The 16,784-nt window shown below is 39.7% G+C and overlaps 1 protein-coding gene across 10 annotated transcripts in view; it reads right to left on the bottom strand.

The window, feature by feature from the left end:
* Positions 1–16,784, bottom strand: part of CDKL5 (cyclin dependent kinase like 5) — a 407,568-nt gene that overhangs the window by 18,762 nt on the left and 372,022 nt on the right. For 7 of the 10 annotated variants that reach the window (XM_073667428.1, XM_073667416.1, XM_073667414.1 and 4 more), the window contains 3 exons: positions 11,724–11,828; positions 4,263–4,365; positions 2,568–2,691 (listed from right to left, as the gene is read on the bottom strand). In XM_073667428.1, coding sequence (XP_073523529.1) covers positions 2,568–2,691; positions 4,263–4,365; positions 11,724–11,828 — 332 coding nt within the window. The remainder of the gene's footprint in view (positions 1–2,567; positions 2,692–4,262; positions 4,366–11,723; positions 11,829–16,784) is intronic. The other 3 variants (XM_073667418.1, XM_073667422.1, XM_073667419.1) reach the window with 2 other exon arrangements.

The following is a 16,784-nucleotide window of genomic DNA, read 5'->3' as shown; positions in this document are numbered from 1 at the left end:
AATAATTAACAAAAAACACCTACAAAGGCTTCCTAAGCATTTAAAAAGGTCCCTTAGTCTGTTTCAGTAGGCTCCACAATCATGGGGAAGATTGCTGACTTGACAGATGTCCAGAAGGCAGTCATTGACACACTCCACAAGGTCCCAGAATTCCAATTTTAATTTGGAAATCAAGGTCCCAGAGTCTGGAGGAAGAGTGGAGAGCCACACAATCCAAGCTGCTTGAGGTCTAGTGTGAAGTTTCCACAATCAGTGATGGTTTGGGGAGTCATGTCATCTGTTGGTGTAGGTCCACTGTGTTTTATCAAGATCAAAGTCAGCGCAGCCGTCTATCAGGAAATTTTAGAGCACTTCATGCTTCCCTCTGCTGACAAGCTTTTTGGAGATGGAAATTCCTTTCTCCAGCAGGACTTGGCACCTGTCCACACTGCCAAAAGTACCAATACTTGGTTTAAAAACAACAGTATCACTGTGCTTGATTTGCCAGCAAACTCGCCTGACCTTAACCCCATAGAGAATCTATGGGGTATTGTCAAGAGGAAGATGAGAGACACCAGACCCAACAATGCAGATGAGCTGAAGGCTGCCATCAAACCAACCTGGGCTTCCATAACTCCTCAGCAGTGCCACAGGCTGACCGCCTCCATGCCACGCCGCATTGATGCAGTAATTGATGCCAAAGGAGCCCCGACCAAGTATTGAGTGCATTTACTGAACATACATTTCAGTAGGCCAATATTTCGGATTTTAAAAACATTTTTCAATCTGGTGTTATAAAGTATTCTAATTTACTGAGATAATGACTTTTGTGTTTTCATCGGCTGTAAGCCATAATCATCAAAATTAACAGAAATAAACACTTGAAATAGATCACTCTGTTTGTAATGACTCTATATAATATATGAGTTTCACTTTTTGCATTGAAGAACTGAAATAAATTAACTTTTTGATGATATTCTAATTTAGTGAGATGCACCTGTATATGCTATAGGTGAAGCCTCCTAATGGTGAGAACGTGCAGATTTCGACCCGTCAATGAACCAATCACAAGTGCCGATTGACTGCACAAGTTGTTCTGTTCTAATTTACAAGGCTGTTTACATAACAAATGATGTGCCATTAATAACATGATTGTTCTGTCCCCATCTCCTTTTTACACGGATGAGGTGCTGCCTGATTTTATCATCCGATGAACATTGGGATTGTGATCACCGGCTTGTTTACACTGGCAGAAAATCAAGAATGAATTTGCCCAAAAAAAAAAAAAAATTTTTAGGAGAGCCTAATTTATTTGAAATTTAAAGTGGCTTAAATCCATCTGAAACAGATTGACTTATCTCTAGCAAGGGGCATTCCTACAGATATACCTCATTGTCTGCCCTACATGCCTAACACCATTGGGAACAGCAGTAGTGACCTCATTGAGAAGAATGTAAATATTACCATCTAGAGAGGACTGGAACGTCATGTTTATTTTCCTGGAATGTCATAACCGATCATTCGGGGGTGATTACTTCTCCAGTGGAGACCACCAGCTAGTATTGGAGACTTATAGGCCAGGCCATGCACTCTGTGAAACAGTATACAAATTATATCTCTTCTACGGGAGATGACATCCTCATCAAGGAGAATTGTGTTGCCTCTATCAAAAGCTTCTCACTCAGACATCCATTACAAAACCGCGGAATGAGGAAGGGCAAGAACTCTGGAACAGCTGTATGCTGATGGGTGTCTTTTCTCCTTCTAAAAAGACCTTGGTTTGCCTAAATATCCTAAAACATGCTCATTAAAGAGTTGGACAAATATTACTTTTTAGTTGCTATCTCTATTAGTTGGCACTAAAGAGCCAGTTGTCTTCCTCCTGGAGGAGGACTGGCCGATCATCTGTAATTAAACTGCAGCCGTGAATTTTAAGGCTTTTGTAGGTGTTGTGCTCCTATAACCTCCCCCAGGTGAGCACTAACATCACTCTCACCCTCTCCCATTCTGTTGTGCGCTACTGTCCCAACCAGATTTCAGCAACAGAATAAACATAGGATTCAGATCATTGGTTACTAGCCTTCCTTTTCTGAAGGTCTCATGAATTGAAGCACATGCTGCACACAGAGCCAGTTCTGACAAAATTGTCTCATGGTACAAATTCTTCAATAACGTAGATTGGAATGAAAACTTCATTCACCCTTCACGGCTCCACTCGAGTTTTATTATCTTCACTCTAACAAACTTTGGTTTCATATATATTATTATATATTGACGTGGCCCAACCCTGTCCAATCTCTGTCAGAAATCTCTCTATGGTGATGGGCCCAAGCATCTTATTACAGGATACCTGGATGAAAAGGTCATCAAAACGTAGGCATTTGTACACATCATGTGATCATTTTTAGGCTTAGTGTATCTATATTAAGAATGATTGCCCATAGTAGCAAATAGGAATATTATCTCTAAAGGTGGTATGGAAACTGAAGGAACACATGTCATGTGTAACACGTACATGTATATGCTCTATTAGATTGTGGTGTAATGTATTACCACCTCTTGAATAACCATAAACTACTAGTTCTCACCAATGATCAAAAGTGGTCTGTCTCTTCGAGTGATTTGTTCCGGCACTGCTGTCCGCTGGATGTGAGGAGCTTCGGTTTGACGCACTATTTTCATGAAATGTTCCCTCTGGCCGAGGTGATGGAACTATAGATGAAAATACTGTTATGTGCATCAAAAGCCAACAAAAACAACCACATCAGAAAAAATACTCTAAGTGCTCCGCTTCCCTCTAAATAAGGACTATTAATCTTCTTTACCTTCTATAAATGTAAAGATAAGGTCACTGCGATGATCACATTTGGAAAACAGATGGAAATATATATTTGTACAGTCAGTAAAGCTTTCGATAATGTTCCCAATTTTTTAAGAAATGAACTTCTTGAATCTAAAACACCAGAGCCAAAAAGTCCATTACGCATCATAAAAACATTTAAATCATATTTATTCCAAGTATTTTATATTGCTGTGGTTGAAAACACTTATCTTGGAAATTAAAGGTAGCAGGGCCATGGAGGGCTGATAGCAATGAGGCGTATTTAATGCTATCTACTTCTGTGAAGAGAAGACTCACCAATATTAATTTTCAAGAGGCTTTTTACGCAAAAAAAGTACTTTCTAAGTATTTATAACTTTGGCACAGAACTATTCAATCTCAGGTTTAATACTGGCCATTAGGTCTTGTTTTGTGGACTAGTACATTGACATTCAACTCAATGGGAAAGTTAAAGTGTAATTGAACTTTGGTAAAAAAAAAAAAAATAATAATTACATTTCGTAGTCTCTCAAAGGGATTGTCCCACCAACAAAGTACATTTTAATCAATAGATCTTGCAATAAAAAATAAGTTCCACAATAGGATACATTAAAAAAAAAAGTTCCTGTGCTAAGATAATCTTATAAATGTGCTCCTGCTAGGCAGGCCCGGGACAAGGGGTAGGTAAGGTGGCCACCCGCCAAGGGTGTTACCTCCTGCCTACCTGGGGGGGGTGCAGTTTAAAAAGAAAAAAATGACATTGCTGAATGTCTGCTGCAGCCTGGCACTTTCATCCGGCCGCAGACAATCAGCAAAGGGAAGACGGCAAATCACTGACCTATCATGCCGAATGAGGACAGGGAAAAAAGTCCTCTGTGCTGTATCTCGGTGCTCTGCTGCAGATTCAGCCTGGTCTGCTGCTCTGAACAAAGCAGGCAGGGCCCATAGGACGTTCCCAGATGGTGCTGCTGTGCCTCTGTCCTCCCTTTAATGCCTGAACTCACTCAGCAACTCACACAGGGAAGGAGCCGAGGAATCATTACAAGCACTGACGGTAGGGAGGGGGGGGGAGCGATGTCTGCAGCCATGGTGAGCCAAGGTCATGCCACAGCTCCTGGGCAGGAGAAGAAGCTGTCCTGTCTATATACTCTGCTTAGCTTCCTCCCCTGTCTAGGAGATATCATATGTACAGACCATGTTCCCGTATTGGTCATACACAACCATCACACACGACAACCCCTTTAAATTAACTGTAAATCGGTAGGTGTCAAGGGCCTGATTGCTCAAAAGACTGCTCAGAAGTGCACAACAAAGAAAGTCTATAGACTTGTTGGCATTCTTTTGAGCAATCGGTGGGAGTCTCAAGACCTGGACATCCACTGACCCACAGTCAATTTAAGGCACTACAAAGTATAAAATGTTCTACAAAACTTTAGTTATACTTTAATTGCTATAAGTTTACCTCTGTAGAAGCTGCCAACCCGTCTAGGGACTGTATCACTGTATATATGGCGGTTTTCTTTGGAGGACGGATCGTCAGAATGAGCATCATGATACGGTCCTCCCTATAAATGAAAATCAGAACATAATTTATAATCGGTGTCATGTGGTTTTGCAGTCACACCATAAAATATGATATAGATGTAATATGTGTAGAGGTGACTAATGCAAACAGATGAACAGAATATTAAAAAATGCAATCAGAGAGTCATTTTATATACCAATAAATGTCCACAAATTAGTTACTCCATAAATATTATTTTTCACCTTTTACAAAATAGGTAATTATTGGATCATTGGGTGTCAGAACTTATAAAAGCCAGCAAAAACATCAACATCAGGAAAAAAATGGAAAAAAATGGCTAGACCTAGAGAGAATATAGACTTCTGTGTAACACTCCTCATGAAAGCAAATTCTGTACGACACAGAACAAGTAAGGAATCCAGAGCTCAGAAGTTTGCAGACTTGTGAACGCAGCTCTGGCTTGGATGAAGAATACAAGAAAACTATGTTTTTACACAGTTACTTAGGGTGAGACTGTATGTAAAAAGGTGTTCACATAGGAGCATGCCATGGGAAATTAGCCCAGGACTGCGTAGTCTTTCTGTATACTCTATGCTCAGTCTGCCATAAAGAATGATAAAGGAAGGTGTCCAATAGTGATATTTCTTGTTCTGTGACCACTAAATGTTATTTATTAAGTGCCAGTATATCTCACTGCATCTGTTCTTCTCTGACATGATGTACCAGTTTCAAAGACAAAAAGCTTTCCTGTTGGAGACGCAGATGTGACCCACTTCTATGGAACAACTAATGTACATTTCGAAGTGCACCTGTCACCTACACAGAACAGCTACTTTACATGGGATCAGGCTAATAGAGATTATACATGACAGAGCGGCAGTCGCCCATTGCTGCTGAGAGATGAAACAATCAGAGGGGTTTGCTCCTTCTCCTCTCCCTGGAGATAATAGAGTCTGCACATTCCACTGGATTGACACTTTATTACCTGATATAATACTGTCCCTATTACATTAGGGCATCTGTATGTATATGCTGTGTTGCCCAATCCCCTTTCTTTAGATCATTCTATTTTAGTTCTAGCTTTTTATAACAGTTAGAACTCATCACTTTGATACTTTTTTTTAAACTAATTTACATTTTACACCAGACACTGCATAGAGGTCATTCTCAGATACTGCAGGTCCGCGTCTATATACCTTAATAGGACCCGAGCTGCAGTTCTCAGGAAATGGCCAAGCACACGGTGTATGGAGCTGTGCTGTTCCGGCTTTGTACACTGTCTACTTCCGGCTTGAAACAGCTGATCAGTGGTGGTATAGGGGGTCGGACACCTACTGATTTGACATGGATACCTTTCCTAAGTATTGTGTAGGCCATCAGTATATACAGTAGGTCCTAGACAACTGCTTTAGGTTGGGATCTGACTTCTGGTATTCTAACTATTTCAAGAATGAGGGGCCCCAAAATCCCTAATCTTTGCCAGAGTGCAAGATTTCCATCTCCATCTCTCCAATTTACTGTTAATGTGACCATCATAAACAGGTGAATAGGAGAGCAACAACATATGCTTGTCCTGCTTCTTGGGCAAGAACATTGATTTGGGCTCATCATTCTAGGCAACCCATACAGACCTAAATCTCCTTACTGCTCATAATTCCTTAATTTCTAACTTAAAGGGGTATTCCCATTTCCAAAATACTATCCCAATATGTAGTAGATGTAATAATAATATTAATAATATTAGCTAATACTTCCAATTAGAAATGTAGTATAATTATTCTGATAAGCTATATTGCTTACCCCAGGTGCAGGGCATTGCCACATGGGTCGCAGAAAGAAAGAGTCTACAGACGTTCATTGACTTTTATGGGGGACTGTTCTAGACAGTTTTTAATGTGTGCAAATTAAATTGTGCTAGAAGCAGGAAGAGGAGCTGAGATCACCTATTGTCTATTTGAAACCTGTGTTCTCAATCCTACAAGGTGTGATTATGACTGCTGAAAAAAGGTATCTACAGAACAGGAAGTTTTATTTCATTACAGGGTGATTCAGTCGCTACTTTATCCGAAAAAAATTGCTGTAACTTCTAAAAGACAGCTGACCGTACTGAAATTTGGACTGTACATACTTTGGTTCATGAGAAGTGAGAGTGCAAGAAACCTCAGCGACAGCAACGAGAAACATCCTTGTACCGAGTGGTCTCGCTGACTTATCACCCCGCCGGTAGTCTCCACTACTTTTTTTTTTTAAAATAATAAATAGTGATAAGAAATCTAAAAAAATTCTTAAAGTGTACCTATCTTTTCCTTGATTAATATATTTTCAGCATCTTACATGTCTTACAGATGGGTAGGGGTTTATGTTCGGAGACCACCACCTGTAGCTAAAAAAAATGCTCTGAAGCGCACTGTTTTGCAGGCAGAAGCACTGAGCTCCAACATGATCGTGCGCATAGTGTTGGCCCCCGCTGTTTTGCAAGACCTGTAACGGTCTCTTTACATGGGTCGACCAGCGGCACAATACGACCACTGATTGGTAAATCTTTACCGATCGGCAGTCATTTCAATTACAGTCAGATGGCAGTAAACAATGCACACGGAGCGATCTGTAATGAATTACTAAGTGCATTTAAATGGCCATGGCTCTCGGCAGTACGAGTCCCATTTACACAGGACGATGAACGGCCCAGAACGGTGATCTTTTGCTCTACACAAAACATAATTTCACCTGATGAACGAGAATTTTGCTTGTTCATTAAGTGATTGGCAGCATGTTTACACTGTAAGATAATCGTGAAACAAGCGTTTTTAAAAATGCTTGTTCACGATTATCTTTCAGTGTAAATGCAGCTATAATTAGGGAAAAGATATTTAAAAAATAGGTTTACTTTAAATATATGTTTAAAATAAAATTTTGATTTAAAAAATAGACCTTTTTCTGTTGACACTTTTTAAGCAGGAGAAATAACTCTGCTTCCATTGTTAAAGAGTAACCAAACTTTTTTTCTATTTAATTATTGATCACCTTTTGTAAAGCTATGAATCTTTGTAATATACTGCATTACTTTATTTTTGCTTCCTTCTATCTAGAATAGAATGCTGAATTTGTACTCCTATGTGAGCTTATAAGCTCACTCACTGAGTAAGGATCTTTGCTAGGCCTGTAGTTCAAATTAGCTACTAAGGTGCTGAGTTATGTTCTTTATGAAGGAGCCGCTGCCAGACCCCTTTGATGGTTTATCTCTTAGACGACAAAAGGAACAGATGTTACGAAATTGGACAGCCGGATCCTTATCTTCCCCAACATCATTAGTCGGGGGATAGTCAGGATGCAACTAAACATATTATACTGTCATCTGAGCTTGTTGATATCGATGGGTTCAGGCAACATTAGTCTAATGTGCATGGGGGTCTTAAAGAGAACCTGACACCTGATCCATGGGCAGCATGTATCAGGCACTAGCTGTGAGATCACAGCCAGGCATGTTTGACTGTGAAACGTAGTGGCGTTTCAGACAAAAATATACTCTTAGTAGCCTCCGGGGACTGAGACCACACTATAGACTAGTTGGACAGGCAGGTACCTGGTGGCTTCTCCCCGCACGCCGCCTGGATTGACAGGTCCCTATGTATAGACGCACACAGGGAGAGACCAGTTAATTTTCTCCAAGGTGCTGCACTTTCAGTACAGCGGCAGGGATCCTTCAGAACACTATTAACCTGCTGATTAACCCTATACCTGCAGGCTAATAGCGTTAAGCCCCCGTCACACTAAGCGAGATCGCTAGCGAGATAGCTGCCGAGTCAAAAGTTTTGTGACGCAACAGCGACCTCAGTAGCGATCTCGCTGCGTTTGACACTTAGCAGAGACCAGGCCCCTGCTGTGAGATCGCTGGTCATGTCGGAATGGTCTGGACATTTCTTTGATCGTTGAGGCCCCGCTGGGTAGCATGCATCAGTGTGTTTGACAACTTACCAACGACCTTGTTGACGACTCAGACACAGAAACACATAGGCGTGCATCGTTATACAGATCGTTGCGGGTCGCCGCATCGTTGCTGCGTCGTTGGGAAGCTCTGACTGTTTGACATCTCACCAGCGACCACATAGAGACGCAGCAACGATCCCTGACAGGTCGTATCCTTGTCGGGATCGCTGTAGCGTCGCTTAGTGACGGGGCCTTTATTGGACCTGACAAGTTCCCTTTAAGACAGCATGAAATAAGCAAACAACCCAGCACTTTCAGCATGGTGTTAAAGATAAAAGGAAGCAAAATAAGGTAATGAATCTATCTAGGTAAAGTGTACACTATCTGAAGTAGACAAGTGTATATTATCTTGCAGGAATATTCTTGTTCAGTAAAAAGACAGAAGCGCAGTAACATATTACATAGGCACAAATATCTTGCAAAGCAAGCAAGCATTTATTAGTTTGCATGCAAATGACGAACATTAAGAAAGCAAGCAAATTCTCCATTTATTTTTTTAAAGGAGGTAATGTTCTAGTGCGAACTTCTAGCAAAATATAAGTTTATTCTCATTACTAAACTACTACAGTGGTAAAGGTAGATGCAAATGCTGTCTCTGTATGGACCTTCCTGAGTTGACATTCAACTATTTTGCCACCTTATTTTATTATTAAAAAAAGTGTTGTTGTGTCAGTAAGCCTCTTCTTCCTTCCTCTTTCATGAGCTGATGAATAATTTGCAAAAGACTAGGACATGCCGTCTGACAACTCCACTGAGCTTGATAGGTAACTTGATCTCTACCAACCTCAATCACTCCTGGCATGCCATCTCAGGCTGTGGTATTATAGATTAATTCCAGTTGAAAACATCTTATATATATATATAGTACAGACCAAAAGTTTGGACACACCTTCTCATTTAAAGATTTTTCTGTATTTTCATGACTTTTAAAATTGTACATTCACACTGAAGGCATCAAAACTATGAATTAACACATGTGGAATTATATACTTAACAAAAAAGTGTGAAACAACTGAAAATATGTCTTATATTCTAGGTTCTTCAAAGTAGCCACCTTTTGCTTTGATGACTGCTTTGCACACTCTTGGCATTCTCTTGATGAGCTTCAAGAGGTAGTCAACGGAAATGGTTTTCACTTCACAGGTGTGCCCTGTCAGGTTTAATAAGTGGGATTTCTTGCCTTATAAATGGGGTTGGGACCATCAGTTGTGTTGTGCAGAAGTCTGGTGGATACACAGCTGATAGTCCAACTGAATAGACTGTTAGAATTTGTATTATGGCAAGAAAAAAGCAGCTAAGTAAAGAAAAATGAGTGGCCATCATTACTTTAAGAAATGAAGGTCAGTTTGTCTGAAAAATTGGGCAAACTTTGAAAGTGTCCCCAAGTGCAGTTGCAAAAACCATCAAGCGCTACAAAGAAACTGGCTCACATGAGGACCGCCCCAGGAAAGGAAGACCAAGAGTCACCTCTGCTTCTGAGGATAAGTTTATCCGAGTCACCAGCCTCAGAAATCGCAGGTTAACAGCAGCTCAGATTAGAGACCAGGTCAATGCCACACAGAGTTCTAGCAGCAGACACATCTCTACAACAACTGTTAAGAGGAGACTTTGTGCAGCAGGCCTTCATGGTAAAATAGCTGCTAGGAAACCACTGCTAAGGACAGGCAACAAGCAGAAGAGACTTGTTTGGGCTAAAGAACACAAGGAATGGACATTAGACAAGTGGAAATCTGTGCTTTGGTCTGATGAGTCCAAATTTGAGATCTTTGGTTCCAACCACCGTGACACTGTTGGGGATTTATTCAAAATTGAAGGCATACTGAACCAGCATGGCTACCACAGCATCTTGCAGCGGCATGCTATTCCGTCCAGTTTGCGTTTAGTTGGACCATCATTTATTTTTCAACAGGACAATGACCCCAAACACATCTCCAAGCTGTGTAAGGGCTATTTGACCAAGAAGGAGAGTGATGGGGTGCTACACCAGATGACCTGGCCTCCACAGTCACCAGACTTGAACCCAATCGAGATGGTTTGGGGTGAGCTGGACCGCAGAGTGAAGGCAAAAGGGCCAACAAGTGCTAAGCATCTCTGGGAACTCCTTCAAGATAGTTGGAAGACCATTTCTGGAGACTACCTCTTGAAGCTCATCAAGAGAATACCAAGAGTGTGCAAAGCAGTCATCAAAGCAAAAGGTGGCTACTTTGAAGAACCTAGAATATAAGACATATTTTCAGTTGTCTCACACTTTTTTGTTAAGTATATAATTCCACATGTGTTAATTCATAGTTTTGATGCCTTCAGTGTGAATGTACAATTTTCAAAGTCATGAAAATACAGAAAAATCTTTAAATGAGAAGGTGTGTCCAAACTTTTGGTCTGTACTGTATGTGTGCATATATATATATATATATATATATATATTATATATATATATACACATATCTTTTTTTAAATGGTCCTAATGGCATAAAAAAATGTTTTATTCACCTGCCTAATCCCCCATTGACCTCTCTTGTCCCTGCTTTTCCCTGGTCTCAACTTCCTAAACAGCCTACCCAGCCAACCACTAACTGAGATGCGTCACTGCATCCAGTGATTGGGGAAGCTGCCATTTCCTGGGTGTCAAGAGGGTCCAAGAAGTAGAGATCGTTTGGACCTGGTAAGCCCTGGCAGTAGCATCACTTTTTTTTTCTTTGTTATTTTTCTTATTTTTAAATATATTTCAAAAATATATATTGGCTGAACTACCCATTTAACCTTACCAATTCCCTGCTAAACATTGGCTGTAGCGGTGACATGTCCCTCCAATAACGTCACCATTGCAGGTAAAGATCAGATGCGGAGGTCACATGGTAGGTGGACACATCATTGATGGAGACTTGTGGAGAAAAGGGAAATGTCTACACAGAAGCAGCTGAGGGTTGGTTAGGTGAGTATTGCTCCTTTAGTTACTTTAGATTACTGTAAGCGGTTTCTAAAAAAAAAAAATCATGGGGTTTAACAACACCTTAAATATAATGCACTTGGAGCTCGAAATCCATTTTAGGGTCTGCTTTGGACGTGCATCTTCTGCTGCTCCTGTTTCCTGCCTAGGTTAGAAGGTTTGCCTGGAGCTGATGGACCTTTGCACATTGCCAAATGTCTGACCGGTCAACTGCTCCTGCCAACCCTACATTTTTCTTTTGAAGATTCACCCATGATCATCAATATATACTGTAGTCACTTTAATGCACATTACTGAGGATAAAGTTCTCGTTGATATTATTGTTAAGCACTGAGGCCTGAATTTATGGATCTAATTTGCTGTATATACAGATAATTGGAGATAATCACATATATACGGTACTCAATCATATTTGCTTAAATTTTAGTTTGGTTGTTAATATCCCTTTTTTACGTGATTCAGACCTCAGACTTTTGTCGTGAATGAAATGAAGCTGCGCCATCTCTGTTGGACTCTTTAGCTAGAGGTCTTGAGTGGATGATCCCTTCTGATGGAGCTGGGTCACCCTGCTAACAGCAAATAAAACAAATGGTTCATACAGTTTGTGAAGCAAGACAGCACACATATTGCCTGCTAAACAGGTTAGGCTTATATAGACCATATTACACGTATGCACAATGACACACAACACACACTGGGCTTTAGTCAATGGTTAAAACACTTGTCAAAAAACAGACCATTTTAGTAACGAGGTTTGCAATTTTAGCACAGAAGAGAAATATGTTTAAACCATTAGCATGGTGTTTAATTTGTTAAAACCAGCAGTAAAGAATGGAAAACAGCATTACTGTACATTTTGTATAAGCAATTACTATGAATAAAGGTCAGGAAATAAGCAAAGCACATAAAAGCAAGCAAATTGTGAATACGGCTGTGCTTTGTACTACCCAGGACACCACTTTTATTTGACAACCAAATTATGGCATTGGTAAGAACATCACTTTCTGTTGCAGAGGTCCTGAAAAACAGATTTCCTTAAAGCAATGGGGTACGTTGGCATTTATGAGAGTGAATTTATTTTGGTTTATAGGTGAAGAGCAAATTTATTGCAGAAATTTGGGGATGGAAAAATCCCTTCCATACAAGATAATGGGACTGTTATCACACAATGTGAATACATTTCTTCAAGCCTCATTTGGATGAAACTTATGCAACAAATTAAAAAATGTCAGCTACTTTGTTAATTGTGGTTTTGGCTATTGAGTTATCGTCTTATAACTAACGGCAAACATGATTCTAACCATTGTTAGCAGTTTTATGGGATTTTTATTTTGCCTCTATGTGATATTAAGAAAAAAAATAGCTATTATCTTAAAAAGAAACCTTTAATGTTGTTCTTGGCATTCACTAATAAAGCTCACTAGCCCGGGTGGGCGTCTACATCGAGAGCAGTTCGGTTTTACATGCTGTAATCACATCCCCTGATCTTGGGTGACATCAAGTCAGGAGGACGTCAGTCATGTTCAGGTGGACGTGATTACAGCATGTAAAGCCGAAATGCTCTCCGCGTCGAGCCCATACGGCTAATGAGGTTCAATAAAGGTTTATTTTTGTGATTAACTATCATCTCAGGAATCAGAGGCATAAATTAGATGCTTGATTAACTTTCTAATTGGTACTGGGCGGTACTGAGATTTGGGGGCTCTGACCGGTCCTCTTTAAGCAGTACCAGTTAGCACATCCTAGATTAGTAAATACTTTCGCAAGTTTCCCATTGTTATTCTGCTGTCAGTACATTATGTATCTCCTAATTAAGATACTACTACAAATGATCTTTAGTCACCACCCTCCTTAAATGCTTATCAGCATTTAGCGACTCAATGGATAAGGCCCAACCTCAGTGTCTGTTGAGCTCCATCAGTCAAAGGTAGAGGGGTAGGATTAGCGAGTTCTCAGCGGGTGCTAATGTTGGTCTGTACCCACCCATGGGACCATACGGCACTGATTACATAGGCAACTTTTAGAGGTATTCCAGACTGAAATGGGGAATGGAACTGATCATTAGGATCCTAATTACAAGGCACATGTTAGGAGAACTAAAGGGTTCATATTGACTTTTATGATTACCACATCCAATAGGTGGCACTAGAGTTCCTGCCTGCTTCCTCTCTGAAGAGGCTTTTTGCAGTTTATAAATATGCACAGTTTTCCAAATTTGTCCATATATCTTGAAGGGATTATCTTATCAGCGACAACCCCTATCAAAATGAGAGCTGATTGCTCCGCATCTTGCTCCTGGCAATACCAGCAAATAGCTAATCTTGTCAGGGAAACGTGGCCAGTCAGTCAAGCAATTCAGATTTATGGTTGTCCATCCGATACAAGGACGGATCAATCCTGGCAGAATAAGAGCTACTTGTACACAATGGCTCTCAGTTCTGGCTTATAGGGGTCTTCAGAACGGAGGACATTTTATGATATCCATATAATCTAATAGGTCATGTAGACAGGGGCTGTCATCACGAGAGAACCCTTTTACTAATAAATTACCTAAATTTAGGATTTTGCTTTATAATCAAATATATTTACCTAAATTTAGGATTTTGCTTTATAATCAAATATATTTACCAGGAGACTTTATTGCTTTGAACAGTGCAAATACAGAGATAACCAAACACCATAGTAATAGCATTTAATTGATGATTTGTAATCCTGATGGACCAATACATAGGCTATCAGTCACTCGTAAAGTCGTCCTGTTTACTGTAGATGTCCTAAATTGGCCAATCTCAAAGTTCATATAAATTCCTGTAAAGTGAATACTCCCTGGAGTTTCTTAGAAAGTTAGAACAATCTTGACAAAACCCTAGCACTGGGGTCCTGGGTTCAAATCCTACCACGGACAACATCTGCAAGGAGTTTGTATATTCTCCCCGTGTTTGCGTGGGTTTCTCCGGGTTCTCCGGTTTCCTCCCACACTCCAAAGACATAGTGATAGGGAATGTAGATTGTGAGCCCTAATAGGGATGATGTCTATAAAGAGCTGTGGAACTAATGGCGATATAAAAGTGAGTAAAATAAATAGATAAATTATTTACCGATCCCAAGTAGTTTATCATTATGGAAGAGAATAGTTAAAAAGGTATTCAGGTTGTACAAGAAATTGGAAAATATTTGCACAACCCACACACTAACACCTACTCGCTCGCACACCAAACACGAAGAGTGTTGTTTATTACCATAATACATTTGTTACTGTTTTAAGAAACAGCCTTACAAATGGAACAAATATAGAACGGCAAAGCAAGGCACAATTGAAGCCGAGCGTACAAAAAGCATGATTATCAAAAACTAGGCTAAAGCTCCATTATAAACTAATTCCGCCGAAATACAAATTATGCTCAGTGGTGCAAGATAATAGAGGTGTTTTGAGGCAGCAAAGTTTGCTATAGCCTAAAATTAAATTATTATGCTCCCTGGAAATGAATGAGTTGAAAGAAAAACAATGTCCTAAAAATAAGACGATGTTGTTCAGAAAAGGTAAAACGATAGCAGGACGAATAGCTGATATGTAAAAGGGGAACTTTAAGATTTTTCACTTGATCTTATCCAGTTAAGAAGGATTGATAACGTGATATTAGGATACAAAAATCTGTCTGAATACTGGGAGAGTTTTATTAAAAGCGGAACAAAGAAAAAATTAAATATGGATCTCTGAAAACTGAAAGGTGGAATCTGATTGCTATGATCTATTACTCTACTTTTGCCGTGAACTAATTTTGGTAAGTCTCCTACATGCCTCGCACTGGAAGAGATAATCAGAAACCACAAATTGGGAAAATATCACCAGGAAATCCACATAACCAACTAGACCCCTTTGCTGTGCTAGTGAATCCCAATTATGATCTAAGAACCACAGTAGTCCGAATAATAACGCTAAAATTGATTCCCATGTGTGTCCATTTTATGGCTTCTTATTATTAACATTGTATGGGCAATTCAGAAGATAATAGAGTTTTTAATTACAAACTTTCTTGTGTGTGACATGGACAGAGGTAAATCAGAATACAAAGCCAAATGTCCATCTACTGTATGCTCAATTACCTAATTGTGGATGGGTAGTTTTCTGGTTATTCTGTAGCTGATACAATGGTAAATTCAGAATTCTGTATCCGTAGATCTTTTATGGTATCATTACCTCTATATATAGGTAGTATTTTTCTTCTTCTATTGTTTTTCAGTGGTAATCCTAATGTTAATCGCTGAACCTTTATTCACATTAATAAATGGATCAGAAAAAAATCCACTTGATGCCGCTTTTACCAATACACTACCCAATATAACATGGACCAAGAAGGCAACCAATGAGAACATATAACTCTACCAAATCCTTACTACTTACAGAGCACCATTAAAGTCACTGTCATATTTACTGAATTACTAATTAAAAATTAGTTTCATTATGATGTACAATACTGACCATATATACGAGAAACCTGTTTTCTGAAATTTAATGTCTGTTTTTATATCTGCACAACTATAAATTTAGAGTATGTTCACATGGAACACAAGTCTTTTGGACAGATAATCCACTGGGATTGAATTGACAGTAACGTCAAAGTGGATGAGATTTTATCAAATTTCATTCACAAACGGAGCTAACAATCTGTGAGGAATCAGCACTGACATTGACCAGAATGTGACTTAAAGGTGTATTCCCATCTCCAAGATCCTATCCCAATATCTAGTGGGTGTAATAATAATAATATTAGCAAATACCTCCAATTAGAAATGTAGTATAGTTTTTCTGATTCACTATGTCTCTTTCCTCATGTGCAGGCATCGCAGGACCTTAGGTATCCATGGTTACGTCCACTGATAAAGTCACAGTTAGTTAGCAAGTTGCCAGTGGTCGTAACCATGGATACCTAAGGTCCTGCGATGCCTGCACATGAGGAAAGAGACACAGCGATTTAAAAATACTATACTACATTTCTAATTGGAGGTATTTGCTAATATTATTATTATTACACCTACTACATATTGGGATAGGATCTTGGAGATGGAAATACCCCTTTAAGACTGCAGATTTTTACAGAAGATTTTGTCCTTTGCAATACATAATAATGAACTCCACTACAGATCTGCAACAAATCTGCATGTCAGCTTCGCAGAATTTGCTGAAGATTCATCACCGATTTTTTTTCTGGTAAATTCACGCTCCATATAATGTATGTAAATATATATATTCGAGTTGAGCAAAGAAGTAGGATCCTGGTGCAGTGGCCATGTTGGTAGTCAACGGCAGCTTAACCAGAGCCCTGCAAACCGCCTCCTGCCTGCAGGCATCCCAGTCGCCTCTTCTCTTAAATAGGCCCGGAGGGACATAATCATTGTGACGTGTCGTATGCATGATGTTGCCCAGGAGTACTTATCACAAGAAGCATTGGGGATGCCAGAAAGTTCACAGGACTCAGGTCTGGCGGCCACAGACTACCAATATAGCCACTGAATCAGGATCCTGC

The sequence above is a fragment of the Phyllobates terribilis genome, unplaced genomic scaffold, assembly GCF_046119375.1.
Source record: "Phyllobates terribilis strain yellow unplaced genomic scaffold, ASM4611937v1 Scaffold_2__4_contigs__length_985480577, whole genome shotgun sequence".
Taxonomy (NCBI): domain Eukaryota; kingdom Metazoa; phylum Chordata; class Amphibia; order Anura; family Dendrobatidae; genus Phyllobates; species Phyllobates terribilis.
Note: the sequence above shows the minus strand (reverse complement) of the source record. Positions and strands in the feature narration are given on the sequence as shown.